The 12,168-nt window shown below is 40.4% G+C and overlaps 1 protein-coding gene across 1 annotated transcript in view; it reads right to left on the reverse strand.

Annotated features, from left to right (window-relative positions):
• Window positions 1-9,268: 9,268 nt before the first annotated feature.
• Window positions 9,269-12,168, reverse strand: part of LOC137034115 (zona pellucida sperm-binding protein 3-like) — a 42,643-nt gene continuing 39,743 nt past the window's right edge. The window contains exons 6-11 of the mRNA XM_067406741.1: window positions 11,889-12,006; window positions 11,391-11,476; window positions 10,956-11,233; window positions 10,614-10,790; window positions 9,660-9,893; window positions 9,269-9,558 (exon numbers count right to left, since the gene is read on the reverse strand). Coding sequence (XP_067262842.1) covers window positions 9,428-9,558; window positions 9,660-9,893; window positions 10,614-10,790; window positions 10,956-11,233; window positions 11,391-11,476; window positions 11,889-12,006 — 1,024 coding nt within the window. The 3' untranslated portion in view covers window positions 9,269-9,427. The remainder of the gene's footprint in view (window positions 9,559-9,659; window positions 9,894-10,613; window positions 10,791-10,955; window positions 11,234-11,390; window positions 11,477-11,888; window positions 12,007-12,168) is intronic.

The following is a 12,168-nucleotide window of genomic DNA, read 5'->3' on the forward strand; positions in this document are numbered from 1 at the left end:
GTTTCATGGCGGTTGATGCAGACAGTCTGTAAACTCAGGTCTCTGAGCTGGTGCTGCAGGAACCAAAGCATCCAGTGCCTTGACAGTGTGTCACCTGTCACTCTAAAGTCAGTTAGTGGGGCAAGAGGTTTGCTGGTGGCGAGGATCAGCTCTTTGAGTTTGCTCAGCAGGTGTCTAGGTTGCAGGTGCTATGACAGTGTCATCTGTCATTCGGACACCCGTGAAGCAGGTGGTTGCTGGAAGAGGTTATGGGAGTTGTAGTGTGAAGAGTGTTTCAGACTGACCTAGGGTTGATGACAGAAGCGTTTGTTACCTCTGCTCTCAGTCCGAAGGAGTCTGAAGTTTGCTGTGTCCCTCTGCTCTTGTGGCAGCGCCGGCTTGAGCAGGTCTGAGTGGTCTTGTGTGAGTGGCCAGAAGCTTGTGCTTCTGAGTACTTCTCAAGTAAGTACTGTTCAAGGGGCTCCTTACTAGCGTTAGAAGCTCCTACAGGTTCGATGCAGGCATGTCCGGTCGCCCTTGTGCTACCTGCTGTTGGAGATCATGCGGTGTCTGCAGGAAGAGGATGTTTCCATCCGTGGCTTCTCCCTGTGGTAGGTCTGGTGCCTGGGTCTGTCTGAATTAATCCTTCTCCTTCTGTAGCTTTAGAAGATTTCAGGAAATTAGCTGATAAGGTGTCAAGCAGAAGGCTTTGGCTCCCCCCTCTGTACCTCTGTGCTTGGCTGGGGGAGGTTCTTCTGCTGCAGGCAAGAGAGTCTTAGTTCTCTTTGGGCCATGTCAAGTTCATCTTTGGTGTTGTCCAGCTGCTGGGTCAGAGCTTCAATCCCAGATCTGGACACATCCAGAGGACGTTCACAGGTCCTGATTGTGTCATCTTTGACCTAGAGTTCAGAATTTGCTATTTTTAACAGTGACTATTTGTGAAAGAGTTCTTTTAGCACGTCTTCTTTGGCTGCCTTTTCCAGCTGCTCTCGTTGCGGAGCAGCTGTCAGAGCCGTTTGCAGTTCGTGGCTTTTCTTCTGTGTCTCTATTCTGTCAGGGTCCTTGTGTCTGTCCCGAGCCTCCATCTCTAGCTGGTCTATGTGGCTTTTAGCTTGCATCAGCTCCTTGTGAGTCTCTGTGATCTGGAGTTTGAGGTTGTTCACCTCCTGTTTCAAAACAGTGAGGATGTGGGTCAGGAAGAAGTTGACTTCAGTCAGATCATTGTGACCATACCTCTGGTTTGAGTCATCTGCCTTTACTTCTCTTCCATCTTTGTCCAGTTGCTTTGGCTCTGGTGCTATAATTGATCAGCAGCACTGGTTAGGAGGGTGTTCCTCACGACACCTAGCCAGTCCTTTTGGTCTGCCATCTGGGCAGTTAGGCTGAGCATCTGCAACATTTAGGCATGCTTGTGGTGAGAGTAAGGGCAAGAGACTACTGCAAGATCAAACAGAATTTAGGGCTAAAGGCACAGTGAGCAGCCAGGTGTATAAAATACAGCTAGGTTTAACAAATGACTTAAGATGGTTCTTGTGGTCAAATTATTTCTTAGTATTTCTTACTGATGGCTCACGACAGGCTTGACCTCTGAACAAATAGGAAAGAAAAAGGGAGAGGAAGAGGAGAGCTTTCCTATTAGATTCTGCTTATTAGTGGTGCTCAAAATTGTGCCCTAGTAATTGTTCAGATTACTTTGTAGCTGGCTCATAAAATTGAAGCAACTGTTGTAAATAAACAAAATCAAGAAGGAGAGTATGTCTAGTTGCTTGTGGTTATATTGGGAAATTGAACCATAGCAGAAAAAAAGGAAGATGTAAAGAAGTGACTAAAACAGCAGAATGGGTTTAGATCAGTTCACACTGCATACACACAAGCTGTAGTTAAAGGCTTCACATAAATGATGCTAACCGCTAACTGTAGAAGCTATTAGTTAGCTTAGCCTGAGCGGAAGGGTTGCTAAGTGGGGTTAGCTTAGCCACCTAGCCTGGTTTGTTTACACCATGGCATCACAAGGTGATGAGTTAGCACTTCCTGTGACAAGTCGTTGTCATGGGAACCAATGCACACCACAGCAATTCAAACAGTTCATGAAGACTGTCTGCTCATTTCAAACTAGTTACGTACAGAGTTAAAATGTGATGCTTATACTTTCAGATTTTCAAAAACTTGATATTACATTCAGTAAAATGCAAATATGTTTTGGCCTTTGCAAATTTTACTCATGTAAACTCTTCTCTCTACTTTAAACAACGTCTTGTACTTGTTTAAAGGGTAATTACACAGTTTGATGTAAGTCAAAGCTTGTTTAAGCATATATAGTTAAGTCCGTCTTGTGCAGGAATACTGATATTCCTTTCGACGAGTGAAACACAGTTTTGGTCAAGAGGTAGCTATGCTTGTAACTGCAGCCAAAGTTTAGATGAATGACATCAATCTTAACTATAAAAGGGGAGCCTTACCCAAATCTAAATTTTTATAACGCTGTACTGAGATTCATTCATCAGAAACAGGTTAAGTAATACTGCAATTGGTATTTCTCCAACCAAAGCAGAATAATCAATTCTGGTACAGTTTACATGCCGCTGAGCTGAGATTTCTTCGTCAACACAGGCTTACGCTCTAATACTGAGATTAGGATTTCTTCGCTAAAATCAGATTAACTTCACACTGATACCATTTGAACATATGCTAAAATGTCTGAAGACTCTTTCTGTTACGGCAGAGGTGTAACTTCAAGCTATAGTTTTATCTGCACCTAACCAGCCAGCACCATTGATCTACATGCGAATCAAGCGTTGTCAAACGTCATGTTGGAATTATCAATTATTAAACACACTTTTAGTTGGACGATGGTTTAAGCGAGTGGCGTTAGGCCATGCTAGCTTAACCAGCTCAATCTAGTGTCATATTTCAAAATAGCTCGTCGTGGATGGTCATGAGCATTTGAGATTTATACATTCACACAAGGTTTCCTTCCACTCCTAATGCGGACTCCTACATTTCTGCGACCACACATTTTCATCTACTTTAAAAGCTTTATGCCCTATGCTGACTAGGAACCTTTGTAGAAGCAATGTGGAAGGCACTGTGTTTGCAGTTCACAGTCACTGGGGTCTTAAGAACCCCTGCTGAGGGACCTTGTGTGTCAGGTCCCATGAGTGGCATTGTATGAGGGCAGGTTGTGCTGTCCAAAGAGGTGACTAACTGGTGTAGGAGGCAAAGGTCCTGTGGGTGTCCTCCATTCATTCCAGGTTTGTCTGAGTCTGTGGCAGTAACCCTGGGACTTTCAGATCTGCCTTGCCTGGTGTCGAGGGCAGCGCTCAATCTGCATTCAGACTTATGGGTCTGAGGAGTCCTTTATGCTGACTGGTTTCAGTTGCTAATAGTCTGATTGGAGGTTGACTGGCTGTTAAGTCAGAAATTGTGGTGATTCTGGTTAGATCAAGAACAGAGAGCCTGTCTCGGTGGGTCATGCCAGTCAGGGGCGTCGGGCAAAAAGGAAGGTCTCATAGGTTGGCATGAGCGCTGTGGTATCCTAGGCTGCAGGCTCTGGCCCCTCCCCCCTTTGTGAAGGGTTGGGGGAGCTCTCACTGCTGCTGCTGCTGTGAAGTCCATCAGGTTGCAGGTTCCTTGTGTGGTCCATTTGTAGTTGTTCGGGCTGTTTCAGTTCTTTTCGGACCACAATGTGTTTGTCTCTCACGCTGCTGAATTGTGGAGTCAATGTTTGACTTTCAGTTCTGCATGCGGGTGGCCTTCAAGGGCCTTAGCTTTAGTGTCGCTTTAAATTCAAACAGTTCCTTACGTTCTTTAACTGGCAAAGTTCAACAGCTGTCAGAGCCTCCTGAGGACTGGTGACCTCCCTCAATTGCTCTGCTCTGTCATGGTTCTTGCATCTGTCCTGTGCCTTCTCATGCTGAGTGGGTTGGTTCTCTGTGGAACTCAGTGACTTGCAGTGTTCGTTCAATTACCTCCTGTTGGAAGCCCGTATGAGCATGGGCTAAGGAGAAATTGAAGCTCCTTTTGGCTCAGGTCAGGTGTCAAGTGTCTGCTGGTGCTGCCGATCTCGCTGTCCCTTGCTCTGCTGTTGCAGGTTTGTTGACTGCAACCATCACATTGTTCCGCTGGGTCTCCAGGGGGTCCTGGATGGCAGGGCTGGATGTACTGGGCAGACAGGCACACTTATGGGGACATGAGAGAAAGAGATGGCACAGGCAAATGCAAGTTCGTACAGCTATGTGGGCCATATAGGAAGTGGCTAGCTGAAGTGGGGGAAGCCAGCATGAGACTAAGTTGTTTAACTATCTTGGATGACAGCTGTAAGCGGTGTTTACTGATGACGGGGCTGGTACACGTCATTACTATTACTCAGAACACAGATGATTCCTTTCCAGAGATTATCACCATAAGGTAAATAAATAGAACAAACTGGTAGAGAGAGAGAGAAAAAAAAAATGAAATAAGAAAAGGGAAAGGAAGGAAAGAGATTTTTTAGCCATTTAGTCTTGCTAGGAGATATGGTTAAGCAGGTGTCACTGGTTCAAGTGATGACCTAATCTCTAGACAAACAGGGAAAGACCAGATGCCTTGAGGTCGAAAGGAGAAGAAACAACGGGAAGAGTTTCTAGTCCTTTCCGGAGCCAAAAGTGCACTGGACGGTGACCGTACTTCATGTACTCAGTCAGCACTAAGGAGTGAGGAGGGGGAGCTGAGAGATAGGTGTTATCGTAGTAATAACCTATAACTCATTATGCCTCATTAAGGAAACAACAGTTTCTAGAACTACTGTAATCCTATTTAAAAAAAAAAAAAGGGAAGAGGGTGATGGTAGAATAACACAAAAAGGGTAAAAACAGAAGGTCCTTTTAGCTCTAGGGAACCTAAAGAGAAGGTGAACACCTAAGTTGATTTAATTAAATGCTAAGTTTAATTAAAACCAACTTGGCTGAATAGAGATATTCAGACTGAAACCAAAAGGAAGTGAAGGAAATAAAAATGACATGTAGAGGAGGAATGAAGTTGGACAAAAATAGAATTAGAATTTCCTAATAGATTTAGAAATCTAAAAGGAAAGGTAAACAGACAAAATTGATTTAGTTAACTTTTCAAATTTAACCAAATTCAACTTGGCTGCATAGGGATAGTCAGTTGAACAAAGTATTAGCATGAAGTAGAACTAAGATAGAGAAATAGGGTTAGGAAAAAAAATGAATAGATAAATAAATAAAGAGTAAACTCAGAATTTCCTTGTAGCTTTAGGAGACAGGAAACTAAACAAATTGATTTAATTAAATTTTACATTTAATTTAAATTCAACTTGACTGAATAGAGATACTCAGACTTGACGATGTGAGTGATGCCACGCACGCACACAGACACACACACACACAAATGGTTTAAACCAGAGATGGGTGCCTTTGAGGCGTGCCATGTGAAGCTTTGGAATTCAAGTGAATTGTTTGTCTTGCATCAGTGATTCGGAGCGTGTGTCAAACTGCCACAGTCACGTGATTTCAGTAAACGAGGCTTTGTGATGCATCCTAGCAGTTTCAAAGTGTTTCAAGATGTCCATGGTTCATCTCTAAGTCCCATGAACCCATGTCTATACATGATTTGTACATGAAATGTGTCTAACACATTTAAATGACGCATTTGATAAAGGGAAGTGACGTATTGTCATATTTCAGTAAACTACCGTTTACTGAAATATCATGTCTTGACAGAAACCTCATGTTTAAGGATATTAGATGATTCATTGATCACTTTTAATTGATTACAACTTAATAATAACCATTTGTGAATGGCTTATTAAAGATGTCTCGTATTCGTATATCTCTAGTATTCACTACGCTTACTGTTCTGACCCGCAAAGGGGCGTTTTGAGCGGTTCGAACAGTGAATCGTTTGTGACGCAATTGATTCATTTGATTCCGAGCTTCACAACGCTTTGTGTCCCCATCAACAGTTCAAATCAAAGTCCCTCCTAAAAGAGATCCCAAAGTCTATAAAGTCTTCGGCTTGAATGCTTCGCGCTCGTACATGTCTAGGTGCTAGAAGGGTGCTAGCAGCTTTTAGTCGAGCTAAATGGTTTTAACTTGTAGGGTATACGTGTAGGATTTCTATAGAGCTAGATTTGGCTACACAAGGTTTGTTGTTTGCACAACAGTCTGTGATGTGGGTGCTGTTATCAGACTTTCAGAGGTGTCTGCTCTCCACGCTCTGTTGTCATGCGTTGCCAGGAGACCAATGCCAGCCCGCAACATGATCAGAATAGAGCAGAATTCTAACCGTGCTGCAAGTCCGCATTGAGAACTCCAGTGTTGTCACGCATAACTCACAAATCACAACAACACATCACTTCACAGAGAGTGGCGAATTGCTAGTTAGCTAAGATAGAATTTACACCACAAATTCATTGCGTGCGTTTCATATGTGCGGTCCAGCGCATTAATATGAATACGGTGACGTAACGAATAGTAAAAAGGCCTTTAATCGGTGAATGGGGAGTCTCGCCCAGAACACCATTACAAACTCTGTAGTGAGATTTCTTCGTCACACAGGTAAATTTATGCTGCTTAATCTGGAATTCCGTCATCAGAAAAAGGCTTATGCGTTTACCGCTGAAAGTGGGGATTTCTTCGCCCAAGATCAGGGTAGTTTATTTGTTCATGCTGCTAATCTGAGATTCGATCGTCAGAAAGACTTATGCATTTAAAGCTGAAAGTGGGGGTTTCTTCGCCCAAGTTCAGGTAAATTTATTCTAATACCCTTTGTATGCGCTGCTAATCTGCGATTCCGTCGTCAGAAAAGTCTTACGCTCGTTTAGCAACTGAAATTATGATTTCTTCGATAATTTCAGGTTAGCTTCTTCGTGCCATTTAAATATGCATTATAGCATCGAGGAACGTTCTGCCGTTCAAGGGAATGCGCATTCAAGCCCTAGTTTTGCTGATTTTATCAGAAATTTGTATGTGCATGTATAAGATGTCAATAAAGATTATCAAAACACATGATTGATTACTGGGTTTGAAATGAGTTTTGTGTGTCTCTTTTCTGCTCTCCATGCGGCATTTATTGGTGCAATAAAGTTTGTAACAGAACTTCTCGGGGGATGGAAGCCAGGCCCCAGAATGAGGTTAAAACCATTGGTTAACTAGCAAATAATCGTGTCTGATTTGTCTCAATCATTACATCACGCGGGGTCGGATAAAACCACACCCCTTTAAATTTTATTTTTCACACATGCTTTGTTCCCACCCTCCCTGATAAATAAGAACGCAGACGGCTGACAAAAGATAAGCGTTATTTATTATACATATATAGTAAACATTTTGTTGGTAACCATGAAAACAAAAATGAAACTGAGGGTGCACAAATCAGATCTGAGTGGGCAATGCCCCCTTTTGCCCCCTCGTGGCGCCTGGTTAAAAATATAAGAACTTTAACTCAAAATGTATTGGTTATACTACAATCACAAAATACATGGGCAGCCTTTTCTTCAACAAGACCACAAAAGCAAGTTTAATCAATATCAAGACATTTACAGATAGATGAATTAAACCTGTCACTCATATCTTTTAGGTTGTTGTGCTTGTGATTACGTCGTAGGTCATATGATAATGTCAACATGGCAGATGATGTCAGATCGCATTCATACCCTGCCTTCCATTCGAAAGGGCTCATCCCTATGCCCTAATCCCTTCAAAGGGTTTACACTCTGGAATGAGAGCTTTGAAGGGATGAAGGTTGTAGGGGTCAAACGTCAACGTTAAAAAGAATGTACATTGTGTCTATGATTTGAAACATTTGAATGGACTGAAAGGTAGCTTTAAAGTATTTTTGTTGAAGTACAATGTCATTTTGACCATAATAATCCAAATCTAACTTATAAATGTATGTACAGTATTTTTCTATACTACTGTAATATTTATACATGTAAAATCGAACTCCGAGCCTCCTGTACCTATTATGTGACGTCAAACAACTTCCCTGTGCAAAGGATCATGGGGGCCCGAAGTGTCCATCAGTTGTACCCTTCAAAATCCTTCATTCCAGTTGAGAGAACTTCGGTTTGGCGTTGGTCAGAGTCGGTTTTCACCCGACTGAACATGTTTAATCGGTGTTTGTCGGGTCGTGGAATGTCTGCGCGGTGTGAACAGTTTTCCAACAAACTGCAACAAACTCTGACGTAATTTGACCTGGCTACGAACCGTTGCCATAACGATAAGGCAAGTCCCCTGCAAAGACGGCTGTTTGATCGCACCCGGAAACGTGACATCGCAGCTTGTTCGTTATAAAAAATAAAATGCAGTTAAAAAATAAGAATATACAAAAGGTACAATAGTCCATAGTGCAATCCGTGCCATTCAGCAAGAGCAGCTGCTCCACTTCACCGAAAGAGAGGTAACGTTAAAGTTAACCACTATGAGAGCAAAGCAGGTTTACCTTCAGTTTCATTTTTAATAATTCATTTTGGCTTGTTTAGCTACATGGTTGTATATGCTTATGGGTCTCGTTAATAATGATCGCGCTAAAAAAAAAAAAAAAAACACCCCTTTAAATTTTATTTTTCACACATGCTTTGTTCCCACCCTCCCCGATAAATAAGAACGTAGACGGCTGACAAAAGATAAGCGTTATTTATTATACATATATAGTATATATACTATAAGGTACCTTCTCTTTTAGCACTCAATAATTAAGTACTTATTGAAATTAAGTACCCACTCATTGAGTATGCAGTTTTGAACGCAGCCACGATCGAAACAAGTGCACTGGAGAGAGAGAGATTTGCCGTTTGTTCAAAATAATTAAAAAGAGCTAAAGCAATACATTTTGTCCTAAGTTAATTTCACATCTTACGTAGGACAGTACTAAATAAAAAAAACATTTTGTATGATCCCTCTTATTTTGTTAAAATAATGAACATTTTGCAGATTCTCCAAGGTGTATGTAAACTTGACCTATGTATAATGCATTGCTTTATCTACCACAGGCATTTTCTCCAAAACAACTCCCTTTGAGTGAAATAACCTGAACAATGTGCAATTAACAGGCATTTTCAGAACCTAATTTAAACACCAGCTTTAACTATTGAGTTGCACTAATCTTGTGTATCAGCATTTAAACAAGGTCTTCATAGCTTTCGTTTTAATCTATGGTATTTTTTTAATACAATCAATTGAAATCATGAGTGTTTTCATTAACACAGTATTCCATTTAACAGTCAGTATGTCTTTAACAGCATAATAGGTTTGTTTTGTATATGCAGTAATATAAACTGAAGCAAAGACAAAGAAAAATATGTTTATTTATGAAACTAAATCAGTCCAAAGTGTGAAACCTCTCTTATGCCTTGTTTCCTGCTTGTGTGCTTCATGAACTAGGTTTTCCTCCACCTCAGCCAGGTTGCTTCATCTTTGACAGCATTCATAACCTTTGGTTTAGAAGCTCAGGAGTCCTTAGGAGGGTGATATATGTCAGCTGGCTCCTCGTCTTTTAGGGAAGGGCTTGTACCCAGTGTACGCAGTCCAGAGTCTTCCTCATTCTTAGAGGCATGAGTTGTGAAGCGTTCTTTAAAATCTGCAAGATAAAATCAACTATTCCATGAGCAAACATAAGTACCCCATCAAACAATGCTTCAATAAAGAGAAATACCGTGATGGTTTTGTGCCTTTTTGTACCTTCTGGCAAGACTCTAGTCTTCCACATGCCTTGATCAGACTCTTTTGCCTCTCCTTTTTTCTCTTCATAGTCATGGTCTTCATCTCCACCATCATAGTCTTCTTTATCTTCACTGTCATATTCATCATCCTCTTCCTCCTCCTCCAGCTTCTTAGATTCTGGTTCACTTTCCATCAAATTGGGATGTTCAGTGGGTTCCAATGAGGGTGGAGGAGTTACACCACCCACTTGGTCTGGTGGAGACTAATATTTTAGGCTGCATTTTAACTGCCATAACCATTACCATTACCATATTACTTTATATTAACCCAAATTACCATGTTAATACTGAAAAGGTTACTACAAAGGTTTCATAGACTTTAGATTTATAATGTAATATGTACATTATAATGTATAATAACATTCTGATGTTTTAACCATTTACATGTGGTTGGGAGCAGTAAAAAAAAAAAAAAAAAAAATATATATATATATATATATAAATATATATATATATATATATATATTTATATATATATATATAAAAAATATTATATTATATATTATATTTAAAAATATAAATATAAAGCAGTAAATATTTTCATACCAACTAACATTTTGAAAAAGATTCATGAACCCAAAAATGTACAGCAGAATGTTTTACGAACAATTTATACAAATTCATTCTGCTTGTGTATCATGAAGGAGGACCAAATCCTAAAATAACAGTTTGTGATCAATTCAAATTTAGGCATGCATCATTTAAAAAAAGAAATAATAAAAATCCAACTTCACTTTCAGGCAGTGCACAGGGAAAAAAAAACAAAAAAAACAAACAAAAAAATTTTTTTCAAGTTTTAATTTTGACTTCTGTTTAGGGAAAAAAAAAGACCTACTGTATGTCCTAGTTAGTCTTAGTTTTTGACCCAATTATGCCTTTTAGAAATAGAGATTGTAACGTGTTGAATACAAACCCATCTCAGCAGTGACACCATTCTTCCATAGGCTACTATGAGGCATCGGTTTCTTATCTTTACTGAGAGAAGGGAGAGGAGGAACACCCTCCTTCACTCTAGGAGGAGCCAGAAATCCCATTTTGCTTTTCTTTGGAAAGATGGCCAATGGACCCACTGTTTTCTCCTGTTCCCATCCTATTGACACAGAACCACAGTTTTCAAAATGGTTAGTGCAAACATGCTTACCTGCAGTTTTAATTTCAAGATCTCAGCTTTAAAATACATAGTTTAAATAGTTTAAATGATTTACTCTTTAAGACAAAGAACACCAAGACAATCACTAGACCTGGGAGTGCTTACCCACTGAACTAATTCCCTCATCCTCCTCCTGCAGGAGAATTAATTTCCTCCAAGAGGGAATAGGCTCGCTTGCTGGTAGCAAGGACCTGAAATAACTTCCAGAACCCTCTTGAATTCTGGGCTGGAAATTGTTGGGCTTTTGGTAATATGAGGTCTGATCTTGTCTGGGAGCAGGAGGTGACCCAGATTGCTGCAGAGAGGAATGGAAGGATGGTGCATAATCTTTTGTTCCTTGGCAGCTGTAACAAGCCCAGTCACCTCCATCTGCTGCCTTCCAGCTTGTAGATTAAAGAGGGGAATGGGAGAAACTTGGTTAATTCCCCAAAGAAACTATATACCAGAAAATACAGTTTACATGGCAAAAGTCTATGATTAAATGTAAAACTTTACTAGACAATAGAAAAAGAAAGAGAGAGAAAGAGCAAAGCTTCACACCTTCCATCAATAAAGGAGCATGCTTTATGAAAGGGATTAACTGCATCCATTACAGGGTAAGCTTGAAGATTACAAGTGATGTACATCTGCACGACAAAATGAGAGGTATGTTAATTTTAACTCAAGTGGAACTACTAAGTGACATCAGAATGTAATGTGTACAACACCACCACTTTTCTTTTTCATCCAATATTATTAACCTAGGCCAGGGGTAGGGAATATGAGTCCTGGAGAGTCACTGCCCTGCAGAGTTTAGCTCCAACCCTAATCAAACACCTGAACAAGCTAATCAAGGTCTTCAGGATTACTAAAGTTACAGGCAAGTTTTTTTTTTTTTTTTTTCTTCTTTCTTCAGGTTTGGAGCTAAAATCTGCAGGACAGTGGCTCTCCAGGATCAACATTCCCAACCCCTGACCTAAGCAAATATAACAAACCCTCCATCACCATTTTAATGTTTTGGGCTGAGAACATGTTTTCATGGGAATACACTATATACACCTCTGGCCTCGTCTCTTGGTGGAATTTGAAGGCATCCAGCTGGAGTTGGAGTTTGTCATTTTGGATTCTGTGCAGGAAACGAGACTTTGAGCCTGTTATCGGTCCATCCATCAGACAACTATTGGGGGGAGGGAATTAAATTAACTTATCAGTGATTAACCAAAGAATATTTCCAAAGCATTTCCTTATATTCACACTACTAGAAACCATCGACTGATATTGACTTTTTATAAACAATAATGATTATTTGCATCTTTATGTGCCCGATAACCGATATGCA

Source organism: Chanodichthys erythropterus, chromosome 13, assembly GCF_024489055.1.
Source record: "Chanodichthys erythropterus isolate Z2021 chromosome 13, ASM2448905v1, whole genome shotgun sequence".
In the NCBI taxonomy this organism is placed as follows: Eukaryota; Metazoa; Chordata; class Actinopteri; order Cypriniformes; family Xenocyprididae; genus Chanodichthys; species Chanodichthys erythropterus.